Source organism: Rhagoletis pomonella, unplaced genomic scaffold (genome assembly GCF_013731165.1).
Source record: "Rhagoletis pomonella isolate Grant_MI unplaced genomic scaffold, Rhpom_1.0 Rhpom_scaffold_00002, whole genome shotgun sequence".
Lineage (NCBI taxonomy): Eukaryota > Metazoa > Arthropoda > Insecta > Diptera > Tephritidae > Rhagoletis > Rhagoletis pomonella.
The window spans coordinates 86088250-86101042 of NW_023458556.1; the positions used below are offsets into that span (position 1 = coordinate 86088250).

The following is a 12793-nucleotide window of genomic DNA, read 5'->3' on the forward strand; positions in this document are numbered from 1 at the left end:
CTCAGCACTAATAATCAAACTACTCATTTTTGTCGTTATAAACTCCTGAGTACAGGAAAAAAAACAAATAAGTAGAAAATCAAAATTTTTACTTTTAAAAATGAATTGGTTTATTTAAAAAACGTTTATTAATATAAAACTCTTATAGTACATATGTGCAAACAAATAACATACTTTGTACATATCGATGGTCCTGTGCAATAACGACACAATTCAAAATTCAAAAAACAAAACCCTTACTACTGTTAATTGGCTCATATATCTATCTAATCCATGTCGAATCCATGTCTAATATTTAGTACTTAGGGCCGTTTTCTAATGTAAGCAGTAAAGTTGCCTTTACTAACAGGGCAGATAAATTGTTCCTCACTTTAAGGTGTTTTCGTTGTCTTATCTTACCTGTAAAAATAAATTTGTTATTCCGTAGAGTGAAACTTCACTACATTTCCGAGAGTGAAACTTCACTACATTCGTCATAAAATTTCAAAGGTTGGCAATGCAACATAAGCAAATATAGAGCAAGAGCAACCGCTAGCAAAAACCAAAACCTTGGTTGAAATATCTAATATATCTGACTCATGAACCAAAACCAAACCAAAATTTAAAGTTGGGTACAAATTTTAAAGGTTGCATCGGGTGAGCAACAGTTTATCGATTCGAGAAATTAATGCGCTGATGAGAAAACGAAAACTCGTATATCGAGGCGATAAAGTGACCGGTAAACTAAAGGTTAGATGAGAAAACGGCCCTTACTTTAGCAATCCTTACTGCTTACTTTATAAAAGGTTGGAAATGGATTAGACGAGGATTACAGAAAAGAGCGACATAACAGTAGTAACAGTTTTTATTTTTTGAATTTTGAATTTTGTAGTTATTGCAGAGGACCATTGATGTGGATGTGTATAACATTGCTGGTGCAGGCGTTGAAGGTGATGTTGGTGGTGGCCTTAAAGTAATAGTGGCGATGTTGAAGGTGATTTTGCTGGTAGAGGCGTGGAATGTTGATGGTGCGATTTTGCTGGTGCCGGTGTTGAATGATGATGGTGGCGATACTTCTGGTACCGGTGTTGAAGGTGATGGTACGATGTTGGCGGTGGCATTAAAGGTGATGGAGGAGGTGCGTGCGATATCAGCTGGTGACGGCATTAAAGATGATGGTGGGTTTTAATTTTAATTGTTGCAAATCTGTAATAACGAGAAAATCAATTAAAATGCACAAGTTAAGTAATTTACATATGTATGTACATACCTTACGAATAATGATGCAAAGTCGACGGCAACGGCAACGGGAACATAAAATGAAATTTGAAATATCTATAAAATTATACAATTTTTTTTATCAAATGTGACATTTTTCGACAAAGCCTACTGTCATAAAAACTGCCATATTTCTAACTCGCTTTAACGCACAGAATTCCTATAAAAGTGGGAATTCCGCTCTAACAAATGAAAAATGTTTCACATTTCGAATACCAAATTTGTAAATGTGTGCGTGATAGCTAAAAAGTTGCGAAAGTGTGTGTAACGCTGTCGAATTTGAGGGTAAACTGCTCAGCAATGGCTTGCAGGGAACAATTGTGAACAATTTCATTTTTTTATTCTCAATTTTATATGATTTTAAAATGCTGGCAAACGTCAGAAAAAAAATCCTGGCCGACGAATTGAGAGAATGAATTTACCTTGTAATGTATTTGTCATGGTTCAAGGTGCCTTGATAATTTCAATTTCAATTTATTCAAAGTGTGATTGAACTTGACATTGCTCTCAGAAGAAGCACAGAAGAACCATCATATAAAGTCACATTGAAAAATTTTCTTATGAATTTTGAATAGCTTGTTTATATTTTTTGGCATAATAGTACCTTAAAGAGAGCCTACCTGAGTTGTCAATCACACCTTGTTTACTACACCTTGATAATAAGCTGAGAGCAATTTTAGCATTTTTGACGTTTGCAAAAAATATTACTTTTAAATTTAAAACCCACGCACATATTCTCATTTTCCATCTCAAACAACAAAATAGTTTAATAATTTAGTTTTTTTATTCTCAATTTTATATGAAATTAAAATGATGGACAACTTAAAAAAGTCTTGTGTTAATCATGGAAGGCGAAAAAATTACTCTCACATTATATGTTTGTATGTGCATAATAAGGGCTAGCGCAAGTATATTTTCTGCATTACCAGCGATGCCAAATTCCGGGGAATTTTGAAACTGACTTAAAATCCCGCCCAATGAAAAAGAACAAACAGCCTCGGATGAGAAGCCTTTTTTTGATGACGACCACGGTAAACGTATAAAGGACTATAAGTTCAGGGTATGCACCTGGAATATCCGTCCCCTTTATGGGGAAGGTACCTCTTCCCGTCTGGTTGATGTCCTCGGGAAGACAAAGCTGACATCACCGCCATCCAAGAAATGCGATGGACGGGGCAAGGAAAAGTAAGTGCGAAGCCTTGCGACGTCTACTACAGTTGCCACGTAAAGGAGCGCAAATTCGGTGTTGGATTCGTTAAAATCGTGCTCGGCGATTTTAATGCCAAGGTGGGCAAGGAAGGGATCTTTGGCGCTACTGCCGAAAATTCAGCCTCCACGACGAAACGCCCGATAACGGACTGAGGCTGATCGACTTCGCCGGGGCCCGAAACATGGTAATATGAATTTAGTACTAGGTTTCAGCATAAGAACATCCACCAAGCTACATGGCTGTCTGCTGATCGAAAAACGAGAAACCAAATCGACCACGTTGTGATAAACGGAAGGCATGCTTCCAGCGTTTTAGACGTACGTACACTCCGAGGCCAACTATCTTGTTCTAGCCAAGATACCCACCTGCCTCTATGCAGCAAAAAATTTGCGCCCAACATTGCAAGGAAAGCTTAACGTCGAAAAGCTGCATTTACAACAGACGGCCAATTTATTCGCCACCCGACTCACACACCTGCTCTCTGAGAGCATTCTTCAGCAATCCGACATAAGCGAGCAGTGGAACCACATTTCCCGAAAGAAGAACTGGTACGATGAGGAATGTCAAGAAGCCGAAGATAAAAAAAACGCCGCGTATAGAACTGAAGAAGGAAGCGAGACGTATTTGCCGCAATAAGAAGGGAGAGACCGAAATACGTGAGTGCGAAGAGCGTGAAATGCTAGCCGACAGGAAAAACGCTCGAAAATTTAACTAGAGGGTTAGGCGAAATACGGAAGGTTTCAAGACCAGGCCGAACTCCTGTAAGAACAACAATGCTGACCTAGTGACCGATGTCTACAATGTACTTTAATTATGGAGGGAACACTTTTCCACCTTACTGAATGGTAGCGGCGCTGAAATTAGTGGAGAAGACGAACCCGAGCCCCCAGTCAATGACCATAGAGTCGATGTTCCACCACATGACTATGACGAGGTACGAATACCGACAGCGCGCTTGAAAAACAACAAAACTGCTGGAGCTCACAGCCTGCCAGCTGAGCTATTAAAGTACGGTGGCGAGGAGTTGATAAGGTGCATGCATCAACTCTTATGCAGAATATGGTCAGATGAACGTATGCCCGACGACTGGGATTTAAGTGTGCTCTGCCCAATCGACAAGAAAGGCCAACCAGCCGCTTGCGCCAACTACCGCGGAATCAGCCTTCTAAGCATAGGTTAGAAGGTCTTATCGAGTGTATTGTGTTAAAGACTGAAGCCCACCTTCAACGAGCTGATTGGACCTTATCAGTGTGGCTTTAGGCCTGGCAAATCCACCATATATCAGGTATACACAATACACCAAATCTTGGAAAAGACCCGCGACAATAAGATCGACACACACCATCTATTTGTCGATTTCAAAGCCGCTTTCAACAGCACGAAGAGAAGTTGTCTTTATGCCGCCATGTCTGAATTTGGTATCCCCGCGAAACTAATACGGCTGTGTAAAATGACGTTGAGCAATACTACCAGCTCTGTCAGAATAGGGAAGAACCTCTCCGAGCCGTTTGATATCAAACGAGGTTTCAGACAAGGCGTCTTCCTCTCGTGTGATTTCTTTAATCTGATGAATATAAGATAATAAGAGCCGCAGAACTAGGGTTGCCAGATTTTGAAACGGACATTTATATTTTCGTTAGAAAAAAAGCAGTACATGACATAAAAAAGGAGTACAATTTTTTTTTTAATTTTTTGTGCAATTTGTTGTTACAAATTACCATTAATTAGGTACAAACAAACAAAGATATCTTAGAAATCTTTTTCAAAGCAACAATAAATGTGTAAAATAAATAACTATATGGGTTGGCTTTCCAATTGGGACGGTTGTTAAAGAGACGGTGATCGAAGGGGGAGTGGACGTGACACCTTTTCCGACCTTTTTGGAGAGGGCATGAACCGCCATTGACAAAAATGTTACTCCCGACCACCTAGGGCCCCTATGGTTCCCCAGGGACCCCTTAGAAAAATTGCCAAAAGTCACAATTTCCACTTGCGTCCACAGTATTTTTGCGTAGAATTCGGTTCTCAATGAAATAGGAAAGTTTCCCCAACTAAAAAACTAAAAACTACAAAAGAATTCCAGACTCTTCCTGAATGTATGGCCTGGGTTGCCAAACATGGGCTTTTCCTACCAAAACTGGTAGGTTTTTTTCCATTTGGTAGGTTGGTAGGCTTGATTGGATTTTGGTAGGCTTCGGGACTACGAGTCATAGTTATTTGAGAAAATAGAAAATATGTATCTCTAAACATTTTAGCAATTTTTTTTTACGTGAATATTTCACCGGTGCGTTCGTATAACGGCGGCCGCAAACATGATTCCTCAGTACAAACCTATACCAAAGCATGTAAATCTATAAGAAGAGGCAACACGTTATAATTGTAACGAGTGGAAACATCAGGAGCGTGCTTTCTCTTTTGCCCAAATACGTATTTTGATTGGATTAAAAGAGAAGGCACGCTCTTGATGTTCACACTCGCTACAATTATAACGTGTTGTCTCCTCTTATAGCTTTACGTTATTTGCCTATACTCTTATTATTGCCAATATACAATACGAACATCCATATATACTTTATGGCGTACTTGGACTAAGATTCCAGGAAAGTCTGCCAATGGGCTTGTACCCAACCATATTCTGGGCGGAGGTCTTCGCAATCGAAGTCTGTGTTCGCGAATTTTATCGTAGAAGGCAAATGAGGACAGAATAAATATTATGTCAGATATTCAGGCAGCGTTAGAAGCCTTAGAGTCTTTCAAAACGGCATCAAGGCTTGTGAACTCTTGAGTCACCTGGGAGCCCACAATAGCGTACCGTTGTGGAGGGTTCAGGGACATGAAGGGTTTGAAGGCAACGAAAGGGCTGACTGTCTTGTAAAGAGTGGAGCCAAATACGTTTTCATAGTTCCGAGCCTTTTTGCGGTACATCTAAAGGATACACTGCAGACCTACTTAGGAGCGAATAAGACAATCAAAGAGATTCACAACTTTCAGGAGCAACTTCGAAAGATACCTTGAACTTAAAACTCTTACTGGCTACTTGACAGCACACTGCAAGTTAACGTACCGATTGAATTAAAGGGTCTTTCTGTAGAGACTGACTGTAAATTTTGTGGGCTGGTGAAGGAAAATATACTCTGGGGATATTCAATGTGCCTGTCCACGAAGCATGAATAGTAGATTGATGCACCTTGGGGAAGGATTGTCTTCTCCATCTAAAATTTGGAACATGGCATCATCCAAAGTGCTGAGCTTTTTAAATAACCTAATACTGGAGCTATTACAATTAGGATTTAGCACAATATATCTTCTTAGGTCGCAACGCGGGTATCTCCAACGTAATAATATTAATATAAATAGTCACTTGACACGAATAAAGACGTTCGTGTGTTTTGACGGCGAAAAGGATGCGTGATAAAAATTTGCGAAAAAAGACGCGTAAACATGGATTCAACATCATTCCAGAAAACTCTTTGAGGAATTCGTATACTCGCAAACATAGTTGACCGCGAAAATAAGTCTTCTTCGTCTTTCTCCCCGTCAAAGAGGTTAAAGCGTCTTTCTTTGCCCTCGCCTATGTTAAGAGCTCTTCTTCGCCGAATTTTTTTACGCGTCTGTACAGTAAAATAAATCGTTATACGCAGCTAATTTGGTTTTATTGTACTAGCTGTGTTTTAGTTTTACTAAATGTTATGTTAGCTATGTTTTTAATAAATTTGACATTGAAAAAATATATTAATACTGAAAAAAATGTTTGGTAGGTTTTGGTTGGTTATGGTAGGAAATTTAGGTAGGAAAAAACATGTGTCTGTGGCAACGCTGTGTATGGCCATTTTTTTAATTTAAGCCTTATAATTAATTTAATATTTTGCTGATTTTTATACCCGAGCGCCCTGCCCCTAAGGCCATGCTTACACCTTTTCACTATCACACTTAACTTTGCTTACTAAGTAGTGTTTGCCACAATATGAATGGCAACGTCCAGCGCGTAAAATAATAACTGTCGTACAGGTTTTTTGAAAAATAAACGGGTTTTTTATAGATTTTGTGTTTTTTTTGTTAACTTTGTAAATATTTTACTTTAATATTATTAATTGGTTTTAAAATTTTAATCCTGATTTGCATTTTCCAGCTTTGGGATATAAGTACATGCGGCACGAACCTCTTTTTCAGGTGTATTTTTTCTTAGATTTTGTATAAGAAAAAAGAAAAAAAAACCTGTATAGGGTTGGTCGAATGAATGCCCTCCTAGTCACCAGTTTCGAGTCTTTTCGATTGCTGAGTATGAGGCCTTATGTTGGACAAAAGACGGAGTATAAAGGACCCAAATGGGGGAAATTAGCCTATGGTTTCAGAAGATATGTAATAAAGTAACCGACGACGACTTGCGCTTTTCTCCCAAACCCCCTGGTAAACCCAAATGAATGTTAAATTTAAAGACTATACATTAACTACTTTTTTTACTTAAGCTTTTCTCTCAAAGTGTTTACCGCCGGTAAACCCAAATGAAGGTTGAAATTTAAAAACAAATTAATAAAATTGAAGTAAAATCTGTGGATAATTTATTTTTCAAAAAAAAAAAAAACTGTGCAACAGATATTATTTTACACCCTGTATAGGATAAAATATTAATAGCTGGAAAAAAGGAGTACAAAAGAAGTACAAAGCTAATAAAGGAGTACATTTTCAGAAATTTTTTTTTGGAAGTACAAGGGAGTACATTGCAATAAAAAGGAGTACGTTTACTCCCAAAAGCAGTACGTCTGGCAACCCTACGCAGAACTGAACCGCTCAGGCACAATACTTTACAAGAGCGTAGAATTGCTGGCGTATGCCGACGACATCGATATTATCGTCAGAAACAAGGGCTACATCAGTTCTGCCTTCTCGGGATTGGATAGAGAAGCAAAGCATACGCGGCTTGGCACCCACGTCACTGTTGACAGTTACTAGTTTGAAAAAGTAGACGACTTCGTTTATTTGGGAACCAGCATTAACACCAATAATAATATCAGCATTTAAATCCAACGGAGAATCACTCTTGCCAACAAGTGCTACTTTGGACTAAGTAGGCAATTCAGAAGTAAAGTCCTCTCTCGTCGTACAAAGATCACGCTCTATAAGTCACTCATCACGGCTGTGCTGGTGAATGCCGCGGAGACATGGACAATGAAAACATTTGATGAAGCGGCTCTTGGAGTTTTCGAGAGAAAGATTCCGCGAAAGATTTACTGACCTTTACGCGTTTTCGATGGCGAATACCGCAGGCGATTTAACGATGAGCTGTATGAGCTTTACAACGATAAAGACATAGTGCAGCGAATTAAAATTCAGCGGCTCCGCTGGCTTGGCCATGTCGTTCGAATGGACAGAAACGCTCCTGCTGTGAAAGTATTCAACGCGGGCCGCGATGCTGGTAACAGAGGAAGAGGAAGGCCTCCTCTGTGTTGGAAATACCAGGTGGGGAAGGACTTGGCTTCACTTGGCATTTCCAATAGGCGTCAGTTAGCACAGAAGAGAAATGACTGGCGTGCTGTTTTGGACTCGGCCAAAATCGCTTAGGCGGTTACAGCGTCAATAAAGAAGAAGAAGAAAGAACTTACCTAGAGTGCAGAATTCTTTCTGTAAAATTTTATTACACCTTTCATGAGCATGAAATGGTATTATAACTTTGGTCCGATGTTTGTAAGTACCAGAACAAAAAGAGATAGACCCATTAAAATGTATACTTATAACTATGATCAGAACGTCGAGCTGAGTTGATTTATCCATGTCCGTCTGTCCGTCTGTCCGTCTGTTTGTATGCAATCTAGTCTCTCAGTTTTCGAGATATCCGGATCAAATTTGGTAGGTGGGTGTATTTTTATAATGTATTAATCATTTGTCGGAACCGGAAGAATCGGACCACTATAACATATAGCTCCCATACAACTGATTGTTCAGATATGAGATTTTTCGTTATAACTTCACCATTTATGCAGCTACGAACATGAAATTTCGCAGCACTTGCACCCATTATCAACAGAATGCTTACAGTGAAAATTACAAAGATCGGGTCACTATAACCTATAGCTCCCATACAACTGATTGTTCAGATATAAAATTTTTCGTTATAACTCCTCCATTTATATAGCTGGGAACAGGAAATTCCGCACTGTTTTCAATAATTATCAACAGAAAACTTACAGTGAAAATTAAAAAAATCGGATAACTATAACCTATAGCTCCCATACAACTGATTGTTCAGATATGAGATTTTTCGTTATAATTCATCCATTTATGTAGCTAGGACCATGAAATTTCGCGCTGCTTTCACTCATTACCAGCAGAAGACTTACAGTGAAAATAACGAAGATCGGGTCACTATAACCTGCAGCCCCCATACAACTGATTGTTCAGATATGAGGTCTTTTATCATATCTCCTCCATTTATGCAGCTAGGAACATGAAATTTCGCACCATTTTCACTCATTATTAACAGAATACTTACAGTGAAAATAACAAGGATCGGGTGACTACAACATATATCTTCCATACATCTGATTGTTCAGATATGGGATTTTACTGTAAAACTCCTTTATTTGAACAGCTAAAACCTATAAATTTCGTAAGATATTTTATAAATAATAATACAAAGTCTACTGAGAAAATCCTCAAAATCTATGCAGTATAAGCTTTATCTCCTACAGCACTGATTGTTCAGATACCAGTTTTTGCGATATATCTCCTTTATGTAGGAAACTAAACCCAATAAATTGTGTTACCGGTTTACATACCGATCACATAGCAGTGAAAATCACTTAGATTGGTGCCTTATAAAGTATATCCTCCATACCTCTGATGCTTTAGAGGCGATTTTTTATATAAGTATGTAACTCCTCTATCGATGTATGCAGATGTATTCACAAGCAGTAATCTGTCAAAGTAAAATTTGCAGATGTTCATGAAAGGTATGAAGCCTTCGGCATAGCCGAAGACAGCACTGCTCTTACTTGTTTTTTAGTTACAATTGCAACTCTCCAATTTCGCATTAGCAACACTATAAAAACATTAATTTCAGCGATCAAGGCGAATTTAATTCGCCTTGTCATTCGAGTTGGGAAGTTCACGAGCTAGTTAGTTCAATGTACTAGGTCAGGCGTTCCCAACTTTTTTTCACGGCGGCACCCTTGTTATGCTAAACAAATTTCGCGGCACTCCTACTCTTCAAATGTTCAAATGTCTACGAAAACAGAAAACACAGTGAAAACTTTATGCTCCTTTAGCTTTAATGTGAGGACTGAAATTGTTTTGATGATTTCATTATTTCCTTTAAGTTTTTTGCGAGCTCTGACAATTTTACCCTGAAATCATTGGACGCTGAAAGCTTGCTGGTGTATTTGTTTTTAACCGACTTCACAAAAAGGAGAAGGTTATTAGTTCTTCGGAATATTTTATTTTGTTATATTTTTATACCCGAGCGCACTTGTGCACAAGGGTATTATAACTTTGTTCACATAACGATTGCTTGTAACAGGCAAAACGAATCGAGATAGATATAGACAAATGTATACATAAACGATCAGAATGAAAAGAGAAATCGATTAAGCGGTGACTGTCTGTCCGTCCGTCCGTCCGCCTGTGCACACGATAACTCGAGTTAAAATTGAGGTATCTTAACGAAACTTGGTACGTGCAGTTCTTTCGGGCGTAGGACGGATGGTGTTGAAACTGGGCAAAATCGGACAATAACCATGCTTACCTCCCATATAACGGTAATTTTCAGAAATACGAAAACTGCGATATTTTAGTAACTACTGAAGATTATTCACTCAAAATTGATATTTGCAATAATTTTTAGACAAAAAATAAGAAAATTATACAGTAGCCACGCCCACTTATGGTTACATGTGTATATCTTGATAACCGCTACACCAATATCTTCCAAACTCAGCACAATTGTTGGCCTTGGTACAGCATACCAAATGGCAGAAAATTTTTAAAATCGGACAATAACCACACCCACTTCCCATATAACGGTAATTTAGAAAATACGAAATCTTTGATAAATCAGTAAATATTAAATCTAATTTATTCAAAATTGATGCTTGCAACAATTCTTTACCAAGAAATACGCTTATGATAAAGTTTTGGAAAATGGGCGTGGCACCGCCCACTTATGATCACATACATATATGTATCTCGGTAACCGTTATACCAATTTGTACCAAACTCGGTATGGTTATTGTGCTTGCCACATAAAAGCAAACCGTTGAAAATTATTGAAATCGGACAAAAATTGAGGTCGCTTTTCATATAACGGTAAATTTCAGAAATGCTTAAAACTTCAATATTTCGAAATTTAAGGACGCTAATTTACTCAAAATGTATACACCCCGGCTTACCATGTAGCGGTAGCTTTCGGAAAGGTGAAAAACAAAAATTTTTATAATTGCGCCGGGTATTTAATGTTCGGCTCCGCCCGAACTTAGACTTTCTTACTTGTTTCTATGTATGCTACTGCATAACTGTTAAAAACGTTAACCGATTACTATAATTCTTTTTTAAAGGAAAGGTGTTACCTCACAGGTGGTCCCATTCTTATTGTTTAAATCCGATCATTGGATTCTTAACTAAATCTTGCCAACAGCATTGTTTTCTGCATACACTTGCATCCAGAACTATCCCTTCGTAGTATTTAATATTCAAAGTCACTCAAAGTCTTCACTGATGTCCAGAAGGTTTTCAAAAGCTTAATTTGTCATCTCAGTAGGCCTACTTTTCGGGTCACATGAAAACGGGTTTGTTATCCAGCTGTAGCAGAGTCAATGTTGGGAAAATATTCGACAATGGTTTTTTCTAAACTTTCCAAGTTGCTGCTGGTAATACGCGTTAACGCTAAGAAAATAACTTTTACAGCCAATTTCACGATAGCAATTTAAGTGAAAAATGATTTTAATTTTTTGAATATTATATGGAAACTAGCAGACCCGGCGAACTTCGTCCCGCCCAAAATTAGATTTTTAATTTAAACATTTTGGTACAACAGTTTCTCCAACAATCCACATTTACGATTTGTACTGCACATTCGTCGGCTAAGACTATCGTTTGGTGGTCGTTTGCCGCCTTAAATAACGGAACGAAAGTGTTATGTCCATGAGAAGATCCCTGGTGGGCACAATGAGCCGGATCTATAGTGAATGTGCCCTAGGAACTTTATCTTATAGTTAGTGGCAATTTCAATATCAATGCGTATCCTTGTTCAACAGAAATATAATATACATACATAAACTGAGACGAAATACCTTAAAAGCCAGTTTCGCGAAAGTAATTTAAGTGAAGAATTATGTTTTTCTGTCAGGTTCTATATTAAATTCAACTAAATAAATAAATTTTCATTAAATTGCTTTCATGAAACTGGCTTTTAAGGTATTTCGACAGGTGGTGATTTGAGATTTACCACTGCACAACTCAACACTGGTTTCTTCGAATGAGGCTCTAACGCATAATAATATTGGCAAATCACATCCATTGGGTCAATCGTAACACACGAGAGTTCAATATGCTCAATAGTGCAACGGGTCGATTTAGTCTGACATTCACGGCACCTTTTTTTCACTTTTTAGATTTTTAGTAGTAACTCGACCTCAGCACCGTTTCTAATACATGTTTTGAATGTTCGCCAAATCGGATCATAAAAAAATTTTTAGTACTAACTCAACTCCAGCGCCAACTGGCGGATTACTTTTCCACGCCCCCTTTTTAAAGAGCCGTTTTTTCTCAATGAGCATGTTATTAATTTCATATATCTCCACACGAAGTGTTCCAGTACTGTACCACGAAAACTTCCAGAGATATGCAGTATGAAATTCGGCTTGTATGGTAGGTGCCACGACCCCTTTTCCAATAGCTCCATATTTTCTACATGACTATGCGATTAATTTCATATATCACCACACCAAGTTCCAGTACTCTACCAAGAACAATTATAGAGATATGCAATAAGAAAAATTCGACTTGTATGGGAGGTGCCATGCCCATATAAAGTTCCAGTACTCTACCATGAACATTTCTAGAGGTACTTATTATGAAAAATTCTGTTTGTATGGGAAGTGCCACGCCCCCATTTCAAATAGTCCGAATTTTTCTCCATGAGTATGCGATTGATTTCATATATCTCCATACCATGTTCGAGTACTCTACCATGAACACTTTCAGAGATATGCAGCATGAAAAATTCGGTTTTATGGAAAGTGCCACGCCTCCTTTTCCAATAACCACAATTTTTTTTCATGAGCATGCGATTGGTTTGATATATCTGCATACCAAGTTAGAGTACTCTACCATGAA

At 38.2% G+C, this 12793-nt stretch overlaps 2 protein-coding genes across 2 annotated transcripts in view; both read right to left on the bottom strand.

Annotated features, from left to right (window-relative positions):
• The window catches only part of LOC118734135 (WSCD family member GA21586), a gene marked incomplete at its 5' end in the record, with an annotated part of 276288 nt that overhangs the window by 93566 nt on the left and 169929 nt on the right, over positions 1 to 12793 (bottom strand).
• Positions 176 to 1234, bottom strand: LOC118734137. The gene is made up of 2 exons (XM_036463848.1): positions 749 to 1234; positions 176 to 301 (listed from the first exon to the last, which is right to left on the bottom strand). Exon 1 carries the CDS (start codon positions 1144 to 1146, stop codon positions 772 to 774), a length of 375 nt encoding a protein of 124 aa, XP_036319741.1. The 5' UTR covers positions 1147 to 1234; the 3' UTR covers positions 176 to 301; positions 749 to 771.

Bases quoted from the DNA above. Each gene is read 5' to 3' on its own strand.
- LOC118734137 (XM_036463848.1), bottom strand. From the start codon at position 1,146: ATGCCGTCACCAGCTGATATCGCACGCACCTCCTCCATCACCTTTAAT.